At 32.6% G+C, this 12,321-nt stretch overlaps 1 protein-coding gene across 1 annotated transcript; it reads right to left on the reverse strand.

Annotated features, from left to right (window-relative positions):
- Nucleotides 1–2,037: 2,037 nt before the first annotated feature.
- Nucleotides 2,038–6,391, reverse strand: LOC118053634 (coatomer subunit epsilon-1-like). Its single transcript, XM_073404071.1, has 6 exons — nt 6,187–6,391; nt 5,087–5,247; nt 4,518–4,586; nt 2,759–2,825; nt 2,523–2,678; nt 2,038–2,130 (listed from the first exon to the last, which is right to left on the reverse strand). The coding sequence occupies exons 3-6, from the start codon at nt 4,553–4,555 to the stop codon at nt 2,038–2,040; spliced, it is 354 nt and encodes a 117-aa protein (XP_073260172.1). The 5' UTR covers nt 4,556–4,586; nt 5,087–5,247; nt 6,187–6,391.
- Nucleotides 6,392–12,321: the final 5,930 nt, after the last annotated feature.

The following is a 12,321-nucleotide window of genomic DNA, read 5'->3' on the forward strand; positions in this document are numbered from 1 at the left end:
TAGGTTGCTATAGTTTGATTATTTATTTGTACGATGTCAATTTATTTTTTCTTTTCTACTAGAATTCCATTGATTTAATGGGATTCTGGATTCATCAATAAAACTTCTTGGATTATTATTATAAAAAAAAAAAAACTTTCTGTGGTTGGGTTGCTTGTTTGATTCACAAGAAGCTTCTTGCAAGGATTGGCTATTGTAAGAACAAGTCAAGTATGTTAATCAAAAACCGTGTGCCAGCTTAATCTATACATGAATAGTTCATGGGAAAACCCTAGCTAGATATGTCCCTCATTATATATATACTATTTCTTGATCGAGTCATCTAACTATCAATTTTATCAATTAGGCCCTCTATCTATGCACATTTTCACAATCCAACTATGATTTTTGTTTTCTAACTGACCCTGATTTTCCCAAGTCCTAGATGTGAAAATTAATACCCAATTTTCCCTCCATTCAGCATGAGCATGAACATGCGTAGTTACTTGGTCCCAACTAGCTATGGTTAATTTGGTATGCTCTTACCTAAGATTTGGAGAAACTATGTTCAATAAGAGAAGATATGCATGTTTATCTCCATTTCCAATTATTTTACCAAAAAAGATCTGATTGAGGAAAGTTATATGGATGGGGGACCAAATGGATAAAATTCTGATGTTGGGGATTAAAACAAGAAGCTCAACATATTTGCAGGACTAATATGAGGTGTGCCTACAGTATGATTTTTCTTTTTAATGACTTAGAATATTATTTTACCACAATCCATTTTTCAAATGTGTACATCTTGGATCAAAGTCCATAATATGCTACTTCTGAAGAACAATAGAGGCTGAATAACAGGTTCCCGTTCCAGCTTTGATAATATTTTGCCTTGGTCAATAGAGAAAAATTGTGGGAAAAAAATTGATGGCTTGATTTTTCTTGTTCTGGAGTTGTGTATGTTTGTTTACTTTTAGGTCAATAGGCTAAATTCACTCGAAACTTGCAGGAAATTTCCATAATCAAATGGATTGCTTTTGACTATTTGCATTAACAATATAAACCATATTCGTTGGTGACATGTTATTCTGATATCACAAAACAGTGTGAATGACATATGTCATTATCACATCTGAGCCCAAGTTGTAGTTCGTCTTTCAATCCAATCTATTCTTAAACCATATCGTTTACATTTTTTTTTTTTTTTTTTCATTTCTATACTATAAAAATAAAAACACTAAAATAAAGTTATTTTAAACAATATTAAAAATAGTTTTAGAATTAATTAAATTTAACCAGCTCAATTAAGTTAAAGATTGATAGTTAGCCTAGTGGTTAATATTAAAAAACCAAAAAACTGATTAAACTGGGGAAACAAAAAAAATAATCAAAAAAAACCAAACTGTGAAAAAAAACCGATTTAGCCAATTAAAATTTAAAAAAAACCAATCGGTTCAGTTCAGTTTCGGTTTTATAAGTCTAAAACCGAAAAAACCTAACCGAACCGAAACCGAAAAAACCAGAAAACAAACCGAGCCAAACTGGAAAAAACCAAGGCAAAGCAAGCCAAATAAAAAAAACGAGCCAAAATCGAGCCAAACTAAGAAAACCAAACCAATTCGAAACCGATCGGTTTGAAACCAATTTCGGTTTTTAAAAAAAATTTTTAGTTTGGTTATTATTTTTTTTTATATATATAAAAAAATAAACCAAACAAAAAATAATCATGAGCCTATCAAATCTGACCGCATTAACTTCCTATACATGTTAAAAAGAAACACGGCTTGTGTTAGTTTTCAAGTGTATTGATCACAGAATGAACCCCCAGGCCAAGTTTGATAACCAATTTTGGTAACTATCATCTAACCTAAGAAAATAGGGAAAAATAATAATAATAAGGAGACGTTCAACAAGACATGGGAAATGCCACTAATTAGATCTGAGCTCTAACCAGTTCGATTGTATATTTCGTAGCTTATAGAGGGGTTTTGCGGAATCCCTTAAAAAGTGAAGCAATATCATTCACCTTGTTAACTAAAACCAAAACCAACAAAAACATCAAGCAACTGATTGAACCGCTCTTTCGAAACTGTTTTCGGCGGATGATGCACGTTTACAAGCATATGATCTGGATGTGAAAGCTTCAGCTGGCTGCAGAACATGAGGTAATCATTCATTAATATGATTTTAGATGAGAATCTTGAGATGAATCTTGGAGAGATCAAACAGACGAAGAAACTTTGATCTACTCAAACAGTTGGTACATAAACCATGTTAAAGCTAGAATTTTCAAGCCAGGATAAAAGAGAATTTTATTATGCTTTGGAGAAAGATGATATCCAATTTATACAGAGATAAAATTTGCATCCTGTCATGGGTACCAAGGTAAACCCGAGTCAATTACAGGAATTACACACTCCAGTCGTGTATTAGTATACCATCTCATAAACAGAAAGTATTTGTCAGTGTTGCAGACAAACTGAACATGGAGTTGCCAGTCATGATCTCGGCAGAAGTTAAAGGGATCATTGTTTCAAACTCACCTTGTTTAGGGCCTCGAGCAACAATGTTTCAGCTTCATCAGAATTACCCATGTGAATGCAACAAACAGCTTTCCCATTCAATATTAACCCTGTCATTGGATACTTCTCTGATAAATCTTGGAAGATGAGATATGATTCCTGTATCTTTGAACCACCCTGATTTACACAGCAGTATATCAGTACATCATCATTCCTTGTAATCGAACTAATCATAACTAAATAGAGACAGCACTTACAACTGCCAAATTCAACCATGCACTCGCAAGTTGAGTTAGTGTGTGATCCTCATCAATCTGTTGCATGATCCTTGTCGCACGTGTGCGGCGGTGCGGGGATCGTCCACCCTCAAGGAAAAAACATCGGAATATTTATTCCTGGCAAATAAGGAGAGACAAGGAATTCTTGTCTTTACATGTGAAAATATGGACTGGGAGTCGCCACCTAGTATTCTGGTTACTAGGAACCCTTACTGGTCTTTAGAGATCAGGTACGGAGACTGGTTGCGTAAAGGGAAGGTGTTAGCACCCCAACTACGCCCTACCTAAGGTAGGCTGCATTGTTTTGTCTAATAAAATCTAAGTCATGTTGTGGTTTTCTATTATCCAAAATATGCATTACATGTAATGTCATACCCCGGGTTCTATTGTCCAAACAAAAAAGAATTAAATATCCGGAATACGCATTACGTGTAATGTCATATCCCAGGTTCTATTGTCAAAAAAAAAAAAAGAATTAAATATCCGGAATATGCATTACGTGTAAAGTCATACCCCGGATACTAAGAGCCAAACAAAATAAAATTTTTGTTGTTTTTGAAATATTGGCCAATATTCTCTTGACTTTAATAAACTGGTTATTAAAGCCAAAATGCATGCTAAAACATTTTTTTTGTGTATGAAAAAATACAATATGAATTTTTAGCTTTGAGACACTTGGCCGTATGTACAAAAACATTTTTTTTTTTAATTTTTTTGTATTTGTGGAAGTTTTTTTTTTTTTTTTTTACAAAAACCGGGTATTTGAAAATCAGATTTTTGTATTTTTAACAACATAAAAAAATATCATCAAATATTAATCGAAATGACATAAAAATTACACGAAAAAATTATAAAATGCTGAAACAAAATATTTTTTGATTTTTTTTTTAAAATGGGCCGGATGAGGCCCAAATATATGGGCTGGGCCGAACCTGGCCCAAAGAATGGGCTGGTTACTGTGCACATAGTAACCGGGTTATTGTGTGCACAGTAACCAGAGAATTAATCTGTGGGTTACTGTGCACATGCACAGTAACCGTGAATTAATTAGCGAGTTACTATGCACAACACAGTAACTCGCTAATTAATCTTCATCTGCTGCAGAACGTAAACGTTCTGCATGCAGATCAAGCTGAACCAAAAAAAAAAAAAACGACGGGAAAGGCTACCTGGAGCAGTGGTGATGTTGGCAGCAACTGATGTGGCAGGGGTGGCGGCGGCGGAACTGGCTGTTCGCGGTGGCCGGCAGTGCTGTTTTCCTCTCTCTCTCTCTCCTCTGTTTTACTCTCTTCTCTGCTTCTTCTTCTTCTTCGCTCTCTCTCCCTTCTCTTCTGCTTTCTTCTCTCTGTCTCTCCCTTCTCTTCTCTTCCCCTTTCTTTGCTCTCCCTTCTCTTCTCTTCCCCCCCTCCTCTTTCGGGTCTCCTCTCCTCTATTTATAGAGCCCGTGAGCATTTTTTTCATTGTGGAGCCAAGGAACGGGTCATGCGGCGGCTGGTCGGGCGCGGCTGTCCAGGCGTGCCTACCTCAGTTTCGGCGGTGCGGTAGGTGGTCGGCCAATGTCTTCGGTCGGTGGGCTTGAGGGACCGGCGTCATTAAATATGCATTCTTTTTCCTTCTTTGCTGCTGTGTGTTCGGCGGGGAAGAAAGGGGAACAGTGTCGTTCAAAACGACACTGTTTTGAGCTTTTTTTTTTTGTATTTATTATTTTTTTATAGGGACCCAAAAATGGGTTACAACAATCCTCAACTGTTTCTCTGCATAGTCTGACCTGTGCATCTTGAGGAATATTTAGACATTCAATGCATGCCTGCAAAAGCAGAAATAGCACGTGTCAGTATTAAAAACTGATCAGATACAAACTCAGTGTTTTGGTAGTGTTGTGAGGTGTGACATTTATCATAAAGAGTTTGGTTAATCAACCTGCATCATAGTTTTGCACGTATCACACTGAAAACTCTCTTTTGAAACCTTGGTTACAAAGAAAAGCTATAATTTATAACCTTTTTAAAACCATAACTACAAAAGCTACCATAATGCCAAACACGTCACTGTCACAAAGATTTACTCAGAACATAACAGTTCCCTAAAATTCATGTTATGCTCCTCAAGTACATTCCATGAAAGTTTACTTGTTTGAGAAAGTGAAAATTCCCATTATTTTGGTCCTTATTATTTTTCATTCAATTCAAACATTAAACAAAAACAAGTGACTTTTACAAAATCATGAAATTAACTACAACCTTACATGCGTGTGTAGATAAGCCAGAATTACATAACATGCTTTAAAAAATTTAAGATTAAACTGACCTCACAGCTCCACAGTGCCTCCAGCATTAGTGTGTTTCAGAGCCTCACTGTAATCCTCCCCGTGCAGTAACATGATTCCAGCAATCAACCTCAAGATAGAATTATTTGCAATAGCTGAATCAGCCAACCACTCTTTTAAGCTTGAAATTGTGGATTCCTGTCTAATTTACAAGCAATCACTTGGTGAGACTTTATATATTCAGAGCTTTATTTCTTTTAATTTAGGTTACATGCAATCAAAACACCAAGTCATTAAAATGCAGCTTCTTTTTTCTAATTTGTAGACATGCAAACAAGCACACAAAAATCAACATATAAGAATATACATTGTACTAACATGAGTGTAAGATCCAGTCTGCAATTGGCATGGCAAATTTTGATTTACCAAGAATACACACACCATTAAAAAACATAGTCCCCCCCTCTAATTTCTACATGTGCAATCAAAGTAAGCATACACAAACACACTAATACACAAGAATCAACATATAAGAACAAACATTGTAATAACACGAGTGTGAGAATCACGCTGCTTGTGGCAGGGAAATTTTATTTGTTTCTTCCATTCTTTCAAACGTGCAGGTCTAAGGACTTGAAGAGTATTAACTCTTGAATTACTAGCACGTATTCAGATTCTTATCGAATCTCTCGAAACTCAACCTGGATCCCATTTTGCATACACTAATTAGCATATAAAACCCGATTAACAACTGGAACCAAACTAAGAAAAAAAAATAAAACCATGTTCGTTTGATCCAAACCCGATTCGCTAGAACTCAAAAAAACACATCAAACTCTTACTCAAACCCAATTCCCATCTAAACCACTCACAATTTCCTAAAAACAAGAACCAAGAACAGAATCTTTTCCTTAACCAAAATCCAACAAATCAAAAGAGATCTCATTCCCCAGTAAACAAAAAAATAAATCAATAATGCAAGAAGCAATTTGACAGCTTGAAGTGGAGTAGCAGCGGAATCATCAATCTCATTAATCACAAGCTGCCAAACACAAAAAAGTTCTTAACTTTCCTCAACAAAATAAAAAAACCAGATCGAAAAACAAAAAACAAAAACCAAAAAGATAACATAATTTCCAACCTGGTAGCTGCCAAGGGCAATGTAAGAACGATAAACAAGGCAGTCGCTCCTTAGAGTCATCTTGGGAGAGATTGGGAAGGTCGCTGGTGTTGATGGCAGCTTGATTGGCTCCTAAGTAGAAGTTGTTACGCAATCTGAACAGATGATCTGGTGTTGCTGCCATTTCTTCTTCCATCTTTCGATTTCTAGCAGTAAACTGATTTGTGATTTCTGTTATATAAGTTGGGGTGGTTGGGAGGGCGGATATGATTGTTTTTAAGTATTTATTATTTTAAAAATATATTAAAATAATTTATTTTTATTTTTTTAAAATATTAATTTAAATAAAAAAATAATTTTTTTTTATTTTTTTAAAAATAGTTTTAAAATATAAAACAAACATAATCTAAAAAATATAAACCAATTATATTTGTTTTTAATATTTTTTTGTGGACTTGGGTTGATAAAATTGTAATGAGCCAATGGAAGCCTATTTGGGTAATAACAATGGTTGTTGCATTAAGACATTTGGAATTGGCCATATTTTTTGAGAATTTTAAAGATGGATTTTTAGTGGTAAAGTGCATATTAGAGAATGAATTGATTTGACCTAATACGGGTTCATTTGATGTCAAACTTTGATAACCAGTCAAGTTAACTCAAAAACTCTAGCGAGTCAGCATAACTTGGGTGAAATTTAAGGGTATTTTTATACTTTTTTAATAAACATAAAAAAACATATAATGAATTGAATACTTAGGCTTACATATTTTTTTTTATAGCAATCTTATGGAGTGATTCTTATTTTTTAAATGTTGAATAGTTATACTATACAACTTTAATTTTTTTTACACCCTACATTCACATTATTTTCTTAACTTTTTGATGTAAGATAATTATATTACACTTTATGCCTTATATTTTTTTATAGTCTACATTCATATATATTGATTCAAAACTTCTTCACATAAGTTATTAAAACCTCAAACATATATTTTTTTAAATTTATCTAAGTTGATTCGAGTAAACTTGTGTAATCCATGATCAAACCCTTGGCCTAGTCAATCCAGGCCAAGTTTTATAACTATGGATTCTTATTCATTTTATATTTTCTATATTAACTTTTATATTTTTTCAATTAAATTTTTTTTATCTAATTTCAGGAAGCTTTTCTAGTTTTCCTATTTTAAAAGGGAATAGTCTTTCATTTTACTTTTCTATTCAATATTATTAGAGTTTTTATTACACATTTTGGAGCCCCCACATAAACACATAAAATTAGATAGCATATTTTCAACTATTAAAGGCTTTATTGGCAAGGAAAAATAAATTTAAAGAGGAAAATTAAAAATTGAATGTTTAAGAACTTAATTTGATTTTTTCAAGGTTTACTTGAATTTAGTAAGGGTTTAATTCCAAGAAAAATTGATTTTTTGAAGTCAATTTAGTTTTTAATTGAAAGAAATTAAAGTCTAAGGATTTAATTTCAATTTTAAGGAGTTAATTCGGTCAAGTCAGGAGCTTAAATAAATTATCGGTACTCAACTGATTAGCTATTATTGGTTTAACTAAAACTTATTTAATATATTTTAATAGTTCACATTATAAAACTTAAATCATTATAAATTTTATATAAAAATTCAAATTCCTTCATATCTACTAAAACTTTTGGTTTAACAATAAAATTGACAAAATATGAGATGTACCCATTAAATAAGTCACAATTTATTCCATTACAAAACACCTAAGTTACAAAAATTGAACTCAATTTCATAAAATGACAAAAAAAATAAATTCAAAATCTCAAACAATTCCTAACATATACAAATTATATATTTTATACAAAATAAATTCTACGAAAAAAAAAACTATAAACAAGTAAACATACAAAAAAAAAGGCATAAACTATATAAAATGCTAAAAAATTAAATATTTTTAAAAAATAATTTTACAACAAAAAATAATTAGTATTGCTTACTTCACGTGGGGAATCTATAAGAAATTTTGATCTAGTACAAAGATGTTTTGACAGAATGAGTGTTGGAGTTTGCAAATTTATGATGATGAGAGCTTGAATTGTGATCAAATGGGGGAGGGGTTGCTTCTTTTTTTTTTTTTGTTCTTTTTTGCAGAAAAAAATGAAAAAAAAAATTAGGGAGTTGAGAGAAGGGGAGTCAATTGGTAGGTTATAATTTTTAAAAACTTCTAATGGATTTACTGATGGGATATTAGCGACAAGTTCAATTTGTCTGTAATATCATCTATAATAATGACATATCTTATTTCTCTCTGTTTTTTGTTTTTTCCATTCCATCAATTCAAATTGTAATTCTCAGTTTACACCGATAAATAATTCTATCAGCACATACCGAGGAAATATTCTTTTAGTAAATGTCATTGTAATTTATGAATGATAAAAATTATATCGGTATTTTCAATTTGTAATTATTAATTTTCTAGTATGTGACACCACCATATTCACAAAAAAGAAAAGGAAAAGATATATTCATTGCACATATTTATGTTAATGACATAATATTTTGGGGTCACTAATGAGAAAGGATTTGGCAAAAATGTATGCAAGAAGAATTTAAAATGAGTATGATGAGAGAATTTAATTTCTTTCATGGACTGCAAATCAAATGAATAAGGGATGACATCTTCATCAACCAAAAGCAAATGCATCAAAGATTTTTTAAAGAGTTTTGCAATGGATCATGTCAAGGAAGTCGACACACCCATTGACACATCTATAAAGCTTGATATGGATGAAAATGATAAGAGCATAAACATCACCAAATATCAAGGTACGATTGGCTCACTCTTGTACTTAATTGCAAGTAGACCAGATAACATGTTTTGTGTTTCTTTATGTGCACGTCTTCAAGCATTTCCTAAAGAATCACATGTTAGTGTTGTTAAATGCAGTTTTTGTTACATGTATGGTGTAATTGATTTAAGGTTGTGGTATAAAAAAAAAGCGAGTTGAGTTTAATTAGCTCTTCGGATGCTGATTTTGCCAGTGTTAAGTTGATAGAAAAAATACTAGTAGAACATGTTATTTTTTTAGGATCATCACTAGTATCTTAGGATAGTAAGAAACAAAATCAATAACTCTATCAACAACTGAAGCATAATAAGAAGGAATTTAGGTTTCATTCATGCTAAAGATAATTGAGGTCTTGTTTTTGTGTGTATACATTATTGAAAATAAGTTGGAAATATTTAAGCGATGAGTTGTGTACCCTTGTGCCATGAAACATCTACTCTGATGCAAAATTTATTGTCTAGCCAATTTTAAGACAAACCAATCACTGATTTGTTAGTGCTAGTTAAACTGACCAACCAATTAAGCATAAAAAACAAAGGATGGATACTAGATGAATAATGAAATTTTGAGTTTTTGATTTTAAGTCAGTTTTTCAGACTACAAGTTGGAAAAATAAATATATTTTGACTCATAAAACACCTATGAAAGATAAAATTAAAAAATTTATTATTTTTATATGAATCGATCAACCAGTTCATATAAATAGTTCAATCGGTGATCGGTTGGGCCAAGAGATTGGCAATGAGACTAGTGCCAATTTTTTTTAGAATTTAACCCCTCGATTTCCTTGAGTTTTGGACAAACATTTTGCAAGAAAAGGCTTCATTTTTTATGCATAAAAAGGATTAAAGATCATTTTAGAAAATTCTTATTTTGGGTTTCAACCGTTCTACTAATTGAACTTAACCCAAAGCAACTAGTCAACTGGTTGTTTGGTAGCAAAAATATAATTTTCAGTTTTTCAATAGAAGCAACAAAATTCCAAATCAAAACCCTAAATCTTAACCTAACTTTCCTTTGAAATCCACCAAATTTCACCAAATCAAAAACCCTTTTAGTTTATTTATTAAATTCTAAAGAGTGATTTCACCAAATAAATGTCAAAAGGAAGTCGAATAAGGAGCAAAAAAGAGCAATGATCCAACCTCATGTAAAGGTGATGATATTCAAAGATTTCTAAGTTCTTTTGCAAACAGGTCTATTGCTACTGAAAAGGATTAGAAAATGATCTATGTCTTTTTAGGTTATTTCTAAGTTGAAGTATATTATTCTATATGAAGAAAACCATATATCCAAAATTGATTAAAATATTTTTTTGCAAAACATGAGGATTATTCCTATATTTATTCTATATGGAACTACTATATTTAGTAGTTTTCAAAAACAAGCCAATTATATTTGATTATGATACTCTAGGTGATATATTAGGTATAAGTAAGGGAGGGTCATGGAGTTATTTGAAGTTAAAATAATACTTATAATTGATAAGATGATGTTGTTGGTATTACATACGGGAAGATAATAGTTAATTGTGATAACAAAATCACTTTTATAAATCTTTAAGTGTTAGGTAAAAACTCTTGAAATTGGTGAGATCTTTTCACCAAGAGAAAATCTTGAAGAGAGTATATCTTCAAGATAGAGAAAAATCTTTAGGAGTAAATATCTTTAAATGATGTAAACGCTAGTTGTAAATTCATCAAGTAGCTATTATACTTTTGAACTTTGACGGAATGAAGAATTATAATATTTCTCAGAATAGTTTGGTACTTAAAGTATGGATATAGATTGTCGAACCATATAAAAAATCAAGCTTGTAAATTCTCTTACTTACTTATTTATTTGATGTACTTTAATTATATAGTTAGTTATTGTGTTTATTGTTTTTAATTGAATTGAATTTTTTATATTTTGTTAGTATTAGTAGAACATGAAATTCACCCCTCTTAATATTATAGTTACGTAATCGCATAACAAGAAAGAAATTTTATTAATCGAAATTACATAGTTTGAAGTTGAAAATTGTAGTTTGGATTAATTCATAAGTGCCTATTATAGAATATGATTCTAATATAGGATGTTGTAATCATTACAGTTACTCATGTATCTATCAGAATAGGATTCTAATATAGGATGTTGTAATCATTACAGTTACTGGTGTTCTGCTGCCTCTATATAAATAGGAAGGTTGGCTAAGGCACAACCAACACATTCCATTATTCTCAACTTGGTATCAGAGCCACAAAAACCTAAAATAATTAAACCTACTTTTTTCTTACAGCCTCTCAGCCCCCCTTCTTTAATGGAACAGTCGCCATATACATTTTCAAATTCTGCAGCACCAGCAGTCCAGCTTTCTTCTTCTCCGACAGTGCAGCCTCTTCTCTTGCAACGCCTCCTCTGCTTTCCTCTACCACGTCACCACCTAGATTCTCCTCTGCCATGGCTGGTGAACGCCTCCTCTTGTAGCCCACGTCTGCTGCCCTCTGCTGCCTCTACTGCCGCAAGCATCATCTCCCTTTCTCACAGTCATCAAAGTCACCTCCCTACCATTTGGGTGTGATAATCTTGGTGCTACCTATCTCTCAGCAAATCCTATCTTCCATGCTCGTACTAAGTATGTTGAAGTGGATTATCACTTTGTCGTGACCATGTTGCCAAGAAAAAAAATTCAGATTCATTTTGTTCCCTCTCGGGATCAACTTGCCGATGTCTTCACTAAACCGCTTCCTGTTGCATCCTTTACTGCTTCTCGATTCAAACTTCGGGTTGATCCCCCACCCTCAGCTTGAGGGGGCATATTATAGAAATAGGATTCTGATATAGGATGTTGTAATCATTACAGTTACTGCAGTGTTCTGCTGCCTCTATATAAATAGGAAGGTTGGCTAAGGCACAACCCAACACATTCCATTATTCTCAATTTGTGCCTAAGGATATAGTCCTTTTTTTTTAGGCACTGTACATTTCTTGGATTGCCATTACTATGAAAACTTTAGCCAGAAAAAAAGTTGACAGGGGGCAGGGGGAACTTTTAACGAATCACTATGTTTTCAGTAATTAAATCAAGATTTCAGGGATAGATGCATAAGGAAATTCAAATGGAAAAAGATAATAAAAGAGATGATTAGTAATGGATCAAGTACTACCATCGTCTTCCATGCTGCAAGCTAGCTGCAGGCAGGCCAATCAAGATTAAAATGATTGTGTATTGTATTTGTCGTGCTGAAATTTCATCCATTGATGAACTGAGATGGGCTAATGGCTGCCGAAAAAAGAGAATAAGTGTAAGAGGCGAGGTTCACCGTACGAGATAGTCGAAACAA

The sequence above is a fragment of the Populus alba genome, chromosome 13, assembly GCF_005239225.2.
Source record: "Populus alba chromosome 13, ASM523922v2, whole genome shotgun sequence".
NCBI classification, from domain to species: domain Eukaryota; kingdom Viridiplantae; phylum Streptophyta; class Magnoliopsida; order Malpighiales; family Salicaceae; genus Populus; species Populus alba.

What these genes read in the sequence shown, in the direction of transcription:
- LOC118053634 (XM_073404071.1), bottom strand. Translation starts at nt 4,555, where the DNA reads ATGCACAGGTCAGACTATGCAGAGAAACAGTTGAGGAT. An exon ending in GCAGAGAAACAGTTGAGGAT is followed by an intron (nt 2,826 to 4,517) that starts TGTTGTAACCCA and finishes TGCGACAAGGAT; the next exon opens with CATGCAACAGATTGATGAGG. An exon ending in TGCTCGAGGCCCTAAACAAG is followed by an intron (nt 2,131 to 2,522) that starts GTGAGTTTGAAA and finishes CATGTTCTGCAG; the next exon opens with CCAGCTGAAGCTTTCACATC.